The 11,761-nt window shown below is 45.6% G+C and overlaps 1 protein-coding gene across 13 annotated transcripts in view; it reads left to right on the top strand.

Annotated features, from left to right (window-relative positions):
- The window catches only part of LOC139052803 (bromodomain-containing protein 3-like), a 253,023-nt gene continuing 241,262 nt past the window's right edge, over positions 1-11,761 (top strand). For 6 of the 13 annotated variants that reach the window (XM_070529928.1, XM_070529935.1, XM_070529927.1 and 3 more), the window contains exons 1-2: positions 2-416; positions 991-1,096. In XM_070529928.1, the coding sequence (XP_070386029.1) occupies positions 1,092-1,096 (5 nt within the window). In that variant the 5' untranslated portion in view covers positions 2-416; positions 991-1,091. Of the gene's footprint in view, positions 417-990; positions 1,097-4,937; positions 5,033-11,761 lie in introns of all 13 variants that reach the window. The other 7 variants (XM_070529931.1, XM_070529925.1, XM_070529924.1 and 4 more) reach the window with 4 other exon arrangements.

Here is an 11,761-nt window from a genome sequence, read left to right as displayed (position 1 = left end):
AAGTAATGGCGAATCAGCTTTCAGATGGCTCCCATTTCGGTTGCTGCTCAGTGCGGAAGGACACTGGCTTTCTTCGGTGGACGAAGCTTTTACTTAAGAGCGCATGAGACGGTGACTCTGGGACATAAACTTCTAACTCTGTGCCTACCGTGGATTTTGGACACACATTCACCTGAGTATGCCCCTCGGTTGGTTCGAAAAGTGCAGAAACGTGAAGATCGGTGGTCATGTGATCCGAACTGACCAATGGGATACTCGCATTTGAACGTCCTCATATAAAAGGCGACCTTGCACTGCGTAGCCATTGCTGTTTGCAGATTCTGATATTCGGGCGACTAATCCGGGTGGAAAATGGATATTGCGAGCCATCCGACAGAGGAAGGCTACCTGCAGTCTGCGCGCAGCGTCAGCAAAGGGTACTATGCTATTATTTTCAACTTCAAAGGTTTTTTGAATGGTCTACATGGGTTTTATGCGAACACGATTCCTGTTGTGGCCCCTCCGAAGGACAGCCATTATTGATTCAGCAGTGAGGCTTGCTAGCGTGTGCCGAAATGTGCTAAACTTTAATAAAGTAGTGTTTTTTTAGCGACGAAACGTGTATCTTGTGATTCTCTGGTTGTTAAGGCACAAGAACGTAGCAGTTGGAGCTCATAACTGTGCCTGCTAATTTGACACGGAGCGAAATAGTGTGAAGCCTAACGTCGGTGGCGTTTTGTTCGTGCGAAGTGTGTAAAATCCGCCATATTCTGGCGCGCCGAGTATGCGATTGCTCGTCGCTTCATACCTGCCGGCGGTAAGCGTGTTCGACGTCGCCGGAACTACGCCTTGCGTGCCTGCGACTTTTGGCGGGCGATTGCGCATCCCGGCCGGCGGGCCCGAACCATCAATCGCCGGGGGCATGATGCGCCCAGTGATTTCTCGCGCCGTGCTCCGTCGAGGCGGCCGTCGCGGCGCCTTGTTTAACGTGCACTACCTCTTTTTCCCTAGCCCGTGCAGTGTATGATCTGCAGCGAAGACCCTGGGGAAGCCGTCTGGAGCGTCTTCCCTCTCGTCGCGCGCCCGCCAGCACAGCACTGTGGGAGATATGCATGGAGTGAGTAGTGGTTTCCCGCCCTCGTGTATCGGAGCTCGAGGGTTTTTCGTGCAACAGTCTGGCCATTGCTTGTGCGAAAAACTCTTGGCTGCGAGCTGCGAAGTCGTTTGACCGACTTACGCCGCACTGTGAAGTACATCATTTGTGTGATGGGTACATGTGTACTCGAAGCGTGATTACAAAAACGGCGCCGAATGAAATAACACACGAAGAAGGGAAACACGAGACAGCACGTAGGCGCCTACGTGCTGTCTCGTGTTTCCCTTCTTCGTGTGTTGTTTCATTCGGCGCCGTTTTTGTAATCATGATTAACCAACTAGCCCACCAACACATGCTCAGTTACTCGAAGCGGTTAACCCGCCGTGGTTGCTCAGTGGCTATGGTGTTAGGCTGCTGAGCACGAGGTCGCGGGATCGAATCCCGGCCACGGCGGCCGCATTTCGATGGGGGCGAAATGCGAAAACACCCGCGCACTTAGATTTAGGTGCACGTTAAAGAACCCCAGGTGGTAAAAATTTCCGGAGCCCTCCACTACGGCGTGCCTCATAATCAGAAAGTGGTTTTGGCACGTAAAACCCCATATATTATTATTATTATCGAAGCGGTTGTGCATAGTTTCCTCCTAGGCTATAGCAGCCACCACGGAGGTGCCAAACGGTGAGGGAGATAGCAGGGCATCAGTGACGGCATTGACACACAGCTACATTGGGTGTGTGTACAGACATGTCCTTTCAGTGCATCCTTGTCTGTGCATCACGGTTTCATTGACCTTGATATGCAGGGCAGGATAATCACTTCCATTTTAGAATCCCATCATTGCCACTTGTGGCTTTTGGGGTTTGCATGCAATGTTTTGTTCATAAATGTTTTAGATACACATCACGGTGTTTTATAAAACGCATGGCAACACCAATGGAATAGACAACTGGCACCATGTCTGGCCTTGAGTTAGAAGCAAAGGATGTAGGCTTTCTTTCACCTGACATAAATGACAAAAATTGAAGTATGAATCTCCACTCCAGAGTGGGAAGGCTTGTGTAGCCTGCAATCTGGGTAAAGTGCTTTGGCTGGTGACAGCATTACCAAGCTCAATAAATTGTTTGGTGTTAATGTCATCATCAGCCTATGACGGAATAATAATGTCCACTGCAGGACAAAGGCCTCTTTTTATCTTATGCCTGCAAGTTTGCTAATGTCATCACACAAGGTAATTCTCTGCCCTCCTCGGCTGCACTTCCTTTCTTGTGGCACCCATTCTGTAACACTAATAGACCATTGGTTATCTGTCCGATGCTGTTAATGTGTTAACGCTTGAAATTCTTGATGAAAATTCAAATACATATGCCAAAGGCACTTCGGTGATTGGCTTTTACTATTTATGTAGCCAGACTGAGGCTGAACTCGTGAGATGCTAGCCATGTAACTCTGTGAAATGCCTTTCCCCAAAGTAGGCCATGTGGTTTGCCTTGTGAATGGACCTGGTGCTTATGAAAAGACTGTGTGTAGTAGGGAAGGACGCAGGTATGCATGGTGCGTTTCAGCTTGAGCATGGCACAGGGGTCTCGAGATCACTGCTTTTATTGATGTGAAGCAGTTGTGTTCTAAATGCAGAACACTCCGTGCACATGCATAGGCATGGTGAACTGTTGCATTTATAACGCAGTATCCTGTTGAAGACGACCAGTTTGCAAAACCAGCAGTTGGTTCATGTGTGCTTGCAGCTGTTATAGTGCTTTCACAGCCTTCCTCTTCGGCAGCTTGGAAGTGTGTCTTGGGTGAAATTGGCATTCTGTTGGCAAGGGATGTATGCAGCAGTGTCTGGATGTCTGAAGGCTTCTATCTGGGTGCATGGCACAAGGGTCTTCTCGGTTGTGTGGTCTTGTCCCTTGGAGAGAAGGCATGGGTAAAAAGTGGAAATTTGACGTGCAAGTCCCCAAAGATGGCATAAGTAGTGATTTTTGCAAAGGCCAAGCAAGCCAGTACACTTCTTTTTCATGGGGGGGGGGGGGGGGGGGGGCTGCAATGATGCAAGTACTTGTGGTTTAGATTTCTCTCCAGACAGATATGGCATAATTGAATGTGCAGTTAGTATGTTGTCTAAAAATGCCAAGTTAGCTGCTCTTGGCTCTGAATTGCCTGAAACTGCATTGGGCAAGGTTTCCTCGGAGGAGGGTGAAACAGTTGTGTGGAATGAGGCTTGTTAATTGGACCATGCTGGCTAATTCAGTTTTATGGTCCCTGTTGGTCTGCCTTATCACCAGACCTACTTGACTGGTTGGCTCTAGCATGGCTGACCTCAGTGGTGTGACTGTTCTGCGAAAAATTGCTTGTGAAGTGGAACTGCATTGACAGCAGTTTGCGTAATTGCCATCAGAAGGTCGTGACAGAGCACATGTAGAATGGATGACAAAGAAGAACCCACCGTCTCGATACCGTTATGAGAATTTGGGCTTGTTTTTATGAACATTGCACCAAGTTTCACGAGCCTTCCTTTGCAAGACTTTTTGCTGTGGCTTGAAGCAGGCAACAGCCAAGTCAGACATGCAAATCTAAATAGAATGTGTTCACTGTTCTAAGCTTGGTGCGGCTTAATTGCTGTTTGTAAAAGTCGTTAATAAAGTGCATATGTATCCCAGACTGATGCTTAAAAGCAAAATAAAAAAATGATTGCGCTACACTCCCGTCTTTATTTTAGTGCGGCATTTTGCAAAGGTTGCAGGTTAGCAAGTATTTGAAAGCTCATTTAAAATATGATTTACATGCTAGCGAAGGGGAATGGAGTTGTCACATTTTTTCATGTTCTAGAGAATTGTCTGCATGGCAGGACAAACTCGCTGTGGGCCTATGTGCATTTGTTGCCAAGTCTGATAAATGTGGAACGTGAAGTGCGACTACGGGGGGGACATGTTGTGGTCCATACGTATTGGTCAAGTGCCCCCTGACAACTAACGGGCATTAAGTATATATTTCCATTCTGTGCAGGTAAAGTTGGCTGATGTCACTTTTTTTGGCGATTTCCAGAACCGGAGGCATGCAGTATTTTTCCTATTGAAAAATTGGGTCTGCGTTAGACTTTGTTTAGAAGCTGTCATTTCTATTATAGTTTCTAACCCTTTCAGTGTTGGGTATATTTGGAGGTGACTCAGCCCCAATGTCATTTTCTTTTCGTGGATATTGTAAAATGAACACTTTTTTTTGGTTATGCAGAAGGGAGAAAATAATGAGGGTACTGGTAAATATACTGCTACTATGGTCGTTACATTCCTATCCAAGTTTTCTATGTCCTGCTTAGTTCTGACGTGCATGCTTTCATGATAGTGCCGCTGTGCCAGGTAGCAGAAACGTGCATTGTGCGCAAACATCAAGTCCAAGAGCCACCTGTCCCATCTGTACGGCTTAACCCACGAAGGGGTATGTTTTTCAGCGCATTGACAAAAACCCAGACTGTGCTTCTAGAAATATACAACAGATGCCAAGTTGGTGTGGCTGGTGCCACTGGTGTCACAATGCCTTTGGGGGGTTGGCTCAGAATACTGCTGTCCCTTCATCATGGAATGGGGAGGGGCCTCAGATATCATCTAAGGAGTGAGGTGTTACAACAAATCTTGTAGCTAGTTTGATTTGGATGATTGATGAAAATGAAGCTGCAATAAAATGGCAAATTAGTTTCTAAAAGCACGTCTGACATAGGTCGCATGGAAAGCAATAAGCCAAGCACAAATGTGAACGGATCATCCAGCATGCCCTCCCAAATCGTGCCTGTGTTGTTCCAACCCCAAGTTCCTGCTCTTTTCCTAGCTTCTCTGGAGTTGACTTGTGTGTTTTTTCTTCTTCCACTCAGGTTGGCAAGAGTTCCTGCAATGACTGGTCAAAATTACTTCCCATTTGACCATAGTAGCTGACGCCAGCTTTCTCAAAATCCACCGTGCAACGATGGTAAAACCTCCCTCACTTCTATTCGCCTGTTCCCCAAGACCAGTGGTTGTAGGATCCATGGCTTTGGATGACTTTGCATGGCTCTGCCTCATGTGAACTCACTCAAAAGCTTTATAGAGGAGTGTTGTGCTTCTCGTGGTGCACTTGTGGCTAGCACTGGATTGCTGCATCATGCTTTCGTGGTATTCCTTGCACCTTTTGTACAATGCAACAATGCAACGGGGACGTTGCATTATAATGTCATGCTGTTACCACATGGTTGGATCTAACAACTGAAATATATTTTTGATGCACTTGTGCTTAATTTTTTTTTAAAAACAATTCTTTGAGAAAAATTGAGCCATTAGATGTTTTCACAGTACAGTGCATTCTCAAATTAAAGGGGCATACAACCGATCTTTAAGGACCTAGCTTTCTATGGCGCCACTTAAAGCTCGCCCTCGGTGGTGTTTACACCTGCAGCGGTTACTTTCAAAAGCGCGTGGATATTTCTTAAGAAAAATTCGATCTGAGCAGTCTCTAAAAAAAAAAAAAAAGGAAGAAAGTAAGAGTCCCTCCGATGTCGATAGCCTGCCTTGCAATGTGAAAGCTGCCCATCGTTCTGATTTCGCTGTAGTGAGTGTAACTTGGGTTAACCACCTTTATTTTGACCTTTTCAACCACTTTTGAAAACAAAAAGCTCATGCAGTAAGTTCTCGTTGTACAGACATATTTGCACCGCGTTTTTCCCCAAGTACACGCCTACGTCATGACTGGCTGGCTGGTTCCCGTTGTCAATAGACGAGCCGAGCCAAGTCGTTGAAAACGAAGGCAAAGGCAGTGCCACTTTTCTACTCACTTAAACAGGAAGCCTGTCTCCACATTGTAAGCAATGACAACTTAAAGTGTAAACTGCGTTTTAATACTAATAGAAAGACCAAGAACTGCGTACACTGGTTGGTCACGTGATGGACCTCTTCTGCAGCTTATCATGATTTTGTCGCGTGGGGTGCCAAACGTCATTTTTCGCGACCTTTAGTGATAAATTGAAAAATATGAATCCACATTCAATGAGAAAAACTTGGCTCGTTTTAGCCACTATGATAGGGAATCATTCCATCAGTAGGGTTGTCTGGATTCATGTTCTGGGCGGTTGTCTGTCCCTTTAATGCAACTGGTTCAGTAGTCTAAAGTGGGAGCCACACTTAAGTGTGTGTATGTGGGAAAAGCAGCTATTGCTTCCTTCTGAAAAAGCTTCTGGAACCAAGCCCACTTTTTTTTCTCTTCTGCTGACGTGTCTTCGAGGGAAACTGCATTTGTCAAGCACAGGAGGTTGTGGCGGGCGAGGGGAAAGTTGTGGGTCCACTTCAAAAATGCATGCCCACTGGCTAAGGTAGGGGACCCTGAAAATTTCTGGACTCTATCCACGATGGCCTGTGGGCGCGTCGGCCTGTCCAGCTCACTGTACTTGTGGACCACTTTTTGTGACAATGAAGAGAAAAGAAGAGTGCACTTGAATATAGTCTCTCATTCTCATCCGTGCAAGTTTAAGTTGGAGAAGATGAACATCTTATTTACGACAGTAATACTTGAGTGCGCATTAAGTTTGACTTATTTTCTGCTTTTCTTTTCCACATGTGGGCAAATGTAGAAACGTTGAATGTGAAAGCTATGCCGTTCTAAGAAGTCCTGTCAAATTAAGCCGGACTACTTGGCACAGTATGTCATGTCATCAAATTGGGAAGTAGTAATATCTATGTGAATATCTGAAATCAAGCTTGAAGTGTGTGCCACGGTGACTCGCGTTCAGTAGATGAGGCGTTGTGGGCACGCCCCGCTTTGCCCTTGTTTTCACAGTGGAAGTTGAAGGAGCGGAAGCACTGCGAACAGTGTATTCGATTGCCAATAACTCTGATTCTGTCGAGTGCATTGAACTTTCTTGCAGCAAAGTATTTCTGAAATAGTCTAAAACAATTTCAACTGTATTTCTTGACTTACATAAAAAGTGGTTCTGGGCCACTTTAAGCATCACTAATTGTTATTAAAGAAATACTAATACGCACTTGCAAATATGCTTTCCAAGAATGAATGGCTGCTGTATGGAAGGAAGCTTCACAAAAGTGCTATATCAATGGTTCCTAAAGAAAGACAGCAAGCTGGAGTGGGAAAGCTGCTAAAGGACTCTTGTGTTGTAAATGTGTGATAGGAGCCGTCGCAAAGAAAACATTGCTGGTCATAGCGTAAAATATAAAAGTTCTACTTGGTTAGGCTGCCAAAAACACTAAATGGACAATGAGAACCTGCAGGTTGTCATGTAGGCTTCTGTCAAAAACACTTGCCTTACCTATTGTTTTTGCATTCTTTCGAAAATGTCTGTTTTGCGTGTGTGAATTGGTTATACTTAATTCAACAGATGGAGGACAGTAACCAGACTTTTATCAATTTATTTGGTTAGCTTCAAAAATGCTAAATAGTTTTTCGAACAGGAGTACAAGTAGTTGTGCAATATTTGCATATCTGCCAACCGTTGCCAAGCAGTTCATTCACCCTGCTAGTTCACCAGTGCAGCCATGGTTTTTCTTCCTTCCCACAAGCACAGATAGCTTTTCCATAACGGGGTGCCAGTTGGCACTGACATGTAGTTGGGCCTTGGAAGACATGGGCCTAGATTCAGACTTAATGGCCACTCTGGTACTAAAGTACTCTGCTAGTCATAAGCACTGCGAGAAACATGCACATGCATAATGTTTTACCTCGGAGACTCCCGCATTTCGACCAGTCCTAATTGTACGGTCACCGCCATAAATCAGAAAAACTGCCTCAACCTAGTCGCATTGTAACTGCCATTATGCGCTAGGTAGCCAGACCAAGTCAGTCTTAATTCCAAGCCATTTCTATGTAGGCACTGCATGCCTAACTCAATTTGCTTCAGGTCGAGACATGTGTGAAGGGGTGGACGAGGCACCTTAAATTACTTTATTTTCTTAAACAAGAAATTGGGCATTTGTTATGACCAAGTTTGAGAACTTCGCTTCAAAATGGCCTAAAACGATTTGTAGCTTACGGCTTACGATACACTGTGAACATTCAGAATTGATTTCGTGCAGTGTACGTTACCGTGCAAGCTCGCTCATAAATTAGCTCATTAGGCCCTAAGCAAAGGATGTCCCCATTTTTGATATCTTTAAGTATTCATCATGGAAAAAAAATCTCTTGAGATCTTTTTTTATTTATGGTGTAATGAAGCAGACGTGCCTCGTGTTTCCAATAGCAGCTCGTAGATGACAATCCGTGCTGCAGAACGGATCCGTGCTTATAGATCGGAACAGCAAGAGAGCTCAGGCTGTTCGCTGCTGCTAGCCTGCTGTTTATCTGCTGCTCCTTGCCTTTAATTAAACATCCTTACAATGGGAATAAATTGGTTAAATTTGCCACGCAGGTGTGATTTGTTATGCTGATATCGTAACTGAAATGAGTTTTGTGCTATTATAGTTTTCGAGTTAAAACAATTGACAGCCTCTAATGGTCATCACCAAATTAACTATGCGAGTTCGCCAAGATTTTCAAATCTGCATGTTTACAAAGGCCCATTTTGTGCAACAAAGCTATTGGTTTATTTTTTTAAATGCTGAAATGAGCATAAAAATATTTTTAAAATTTTCCTATGCACATTGTCTTACTAACAACATTTGGAAAAATTTTTTTTTATAAGGTGCAGTTAAAAATGGACAGCTTTATTGCACTCGTCAATGTTTCAGGATCTAAGTGCAAAAGATAGAGCGATTTTGTCTTCATTCGTCTATGTAGTTTTTCGCTGTCTTGCAGCAGTTTTGTGCACCTTAGTTGCCTTTTTGGTAATTGTGCATCCATCCGTCGTGCAGAGGTAGATGACGGCGCATTCGAAACGTCCGCTTTTGTCTCTCGTTGCGCAACTTCTTTATTAGTGAGTTGGAGCTGAAATCCGCAGTTGAAAAAAAAAAAACTAAATTATGGGGTTTTACGTGCCAAAACCACTTTCTGATTATGAGGCACGCTGTAGTGGAGGACTCCGGAAATTTCGACCACCTGGGGTTCTTTAACGTGCACCTAAATCTAAGCACACGGATGTGTTCGCATTTCGCCCCCATCGAAATGCGGCCGCCGTGGCCGGGATTTGATCCCGCGACCTCGTGCTCAGCAGCCCAACACCATAGCCACTGAGCAACCACGGCGGGTAAATCCGCAGTTGAATATTTGACGCGAAAACTTGCGTTCCACTGATGTTGCGTTGCCGTTGTGACCACACACGCACTGTCACCATTGCTCGCAGTTGCGCCTTCGCCATAGCTTGCAAACGCGCCTTCCCGGTCATAGTTTCATATTAGTGTACCTAGAGGGAAATCGGTCGCTGCGATCGTTCAACCATCATGGGAATGATGGGAAGTACAGGCTTCGGATTGGCATTTTGTTTACTGGCGAACTAGTCCACAAGTATTTTTTTTTTGGCAGTTTTGGTTTCGCTCCAAGCGCAATTGCTATAACCTGCAGTGGGACAGTGCAACACAAAGCTCTCTGCCTTTATGTTGCTCAAAGTGGTGATATAAAACCGAATGTTAGAATTATAGAACGGACAACAAAAACAATAAATGCACGCCTTTCATCAACGTACCTTTATTGCGCAAAGTAATCAAGGATGCTCGTCTGCTTTCGCGCAGAAACCCACGTGGATACTGTATTTCGAAGTCCTTCCAGATGCTTAGCAGCTCGCATGCTGTCTGCAATGCCCCAACAAAATTCTTCCAACACAGCCAGTACCTCCGCGGCTTCCTTCACAGTGCGAGGGGGCCGAGGCTGCTCCTCTCGCGGCTCCTCTTCCTCTTCAGAATCTTCGCCGTGCAGCACGTCCCTGACAATTTCTTCTTCGGTAAGCGAGCCTGCTGTAACAACACCGTCATCAATGCCGACGTAATCAGCGAGTGTCACCGCATCCGGCAGAACTCCTCAGAAATCCTTGCAGTCATCTCCATTGTTGTCAGGCGACCCTTCGGCCACTGCATCATCGCCAGGCTTACGCACAACTAAGCCACTGTGTCTAAAACAGTTGGAGACGACGTGCGCGGGCGTGTTGTGCCAAAAGTAGGCAAGAATGTTGACCACGCTCAAAAGATTCACGTCTTACTGCTTGCCGACTTCATGGCATAGGAGCATACGTTCCAGCACGCGCCTGCGGTATTTGGTCTTGACATACTGAATTATGCCTTGGTCCATCGGTTGGAGGGCCGATGTTCCGTTGGGCGGCAATAAAACAACTTCTATGTTGTCCAGTGCCTTTCCAATGATGACAAGCTGCAAGTTCTCTGTTCCTGTCATGTTGGCGGCTAAAAGAATGGTGACGCGTTCCTTGGATCTTTTGCCACCAATGCACGGATCTCCTTTCATGGTCACAGTCTTGTCTGGCAAAGCCTTAAAGAAAAGTGCTGTTTCATCGGCATTAAATATGTCATTTGGATCGTAGGCGGCAATGTGTTCGAGCAGCTGAGCGTTCACGGCGGGTTTAAGTGGTATTCAAGTTTTGGCGCGCTTTGAGTTGCAGGTTGCACCATTTTTTGAAGTCGGTACTCCGCTGTTAGGCGATAGTTTATATACTGTATTTGAGTGCAAATAAACTTATAGTCATATTTATTTTGGTTTGAGGTTATTTTTAACTCGGAGGTCTTGTTGCGCGTTTGTATAACTGGCCGTAGAGAAGCGAACGAATTGGTTGGTTCGTATGGTGATCTTTCAACGGCTTTTGTTCTCGATTGCCACAAGGCGTTAATGCGCCGTCTGGGCCGGCAACTGGATACAAGAGGCCGAGACGAGACATACGGTCGGTTTCTGCGGGCACTCGCGCGTCCCTTTTCGCCTATATTCATTCCAGCAGAAAGGTGACGGCTCTTGTTCTGCTTGGGCTACGTGAGCCTTTGAAGAAAAGGCCAACCTATTCGAACGCACTAGGCCAAAGTCGCAAACAAGAAAAAAACTGCAACATGTGCTGCGAACGAAGAGTACCGAACGCTGTAGAGTCCCCTGTCTGGACCCATATGGGTGACAACACCCGATAAAAAAAAAAATAAATAAATAAAATGACACGTGCAAACGATTTGTCTACTTCACATGGAGGGTTTGTCGAGAACGAGAGGGAGAGAGTGGTACAGTCGTAGACATCACAAATTGGCAGCGCGTGTCGTCTGCTAGGAAAGTGTCGTCTGTTAGGAAAACGAGTTGTGGGGCTCGCGCGACGGCCGTGTGCCGTATTTAGTACGAAATTGCTGCCCTGTCAACAGGCTTTGACGCTGAAACTCGCGTATGATCTCCTCCCAAGAGAATGCACCGCAACGCAAGACGGCACCCCGTTTTACAGAAGACAAAAACAGCCTGCTGACGACACTCGTGAACTACAAGCATATTGTGGAATGCAAGAAAACTGATATCGTGTCGTTGACAAAGAAGAATCGGACATAGAAAGAAATAGCAAAACATTATAATGCCAACCACGGGATTACGCGGCGCGATCACCTGCAACTGAAAAAATGCTGGACCAACCTGAAGCAAAAGCGGAAAGACGAAGCTGGGAAAGAGAAAGGAGAGCGCCACAAAACTGGTAAGCGCACATGTTCTGCATGACTGACTTATTTGGGCTACTTTTTATTATGTGTAGTCACAGGAGATGAGAAAATACGCTCGCAATCAACCTTTCCGCGACTGTGGGAAGCGCACCAGCATCGGGCG

This window comes from Dermacentor albipictus, unplaced genomic scaffold (assembly GCF_038994185.2).
Source record: "Dermacentor albipictus isolate Rhodes 1998 colony unplaced genomic scaffold, USDA_Dalb.pri_finalv2 scaffold_36, whole genome shotgun sequence".
Taxonomy (NCBI): domain Eukaryota; kingdom Metazoa; phylum Arthropoda; class Arachnida; order Ixodida; family Ixodidae; genus Dermacentor; species Dermacentor albipictus.
Note: the sequence above shows the minus strand (reverse complement) of the source record. Positions and strands in the feature narration are given on the sequence as shown.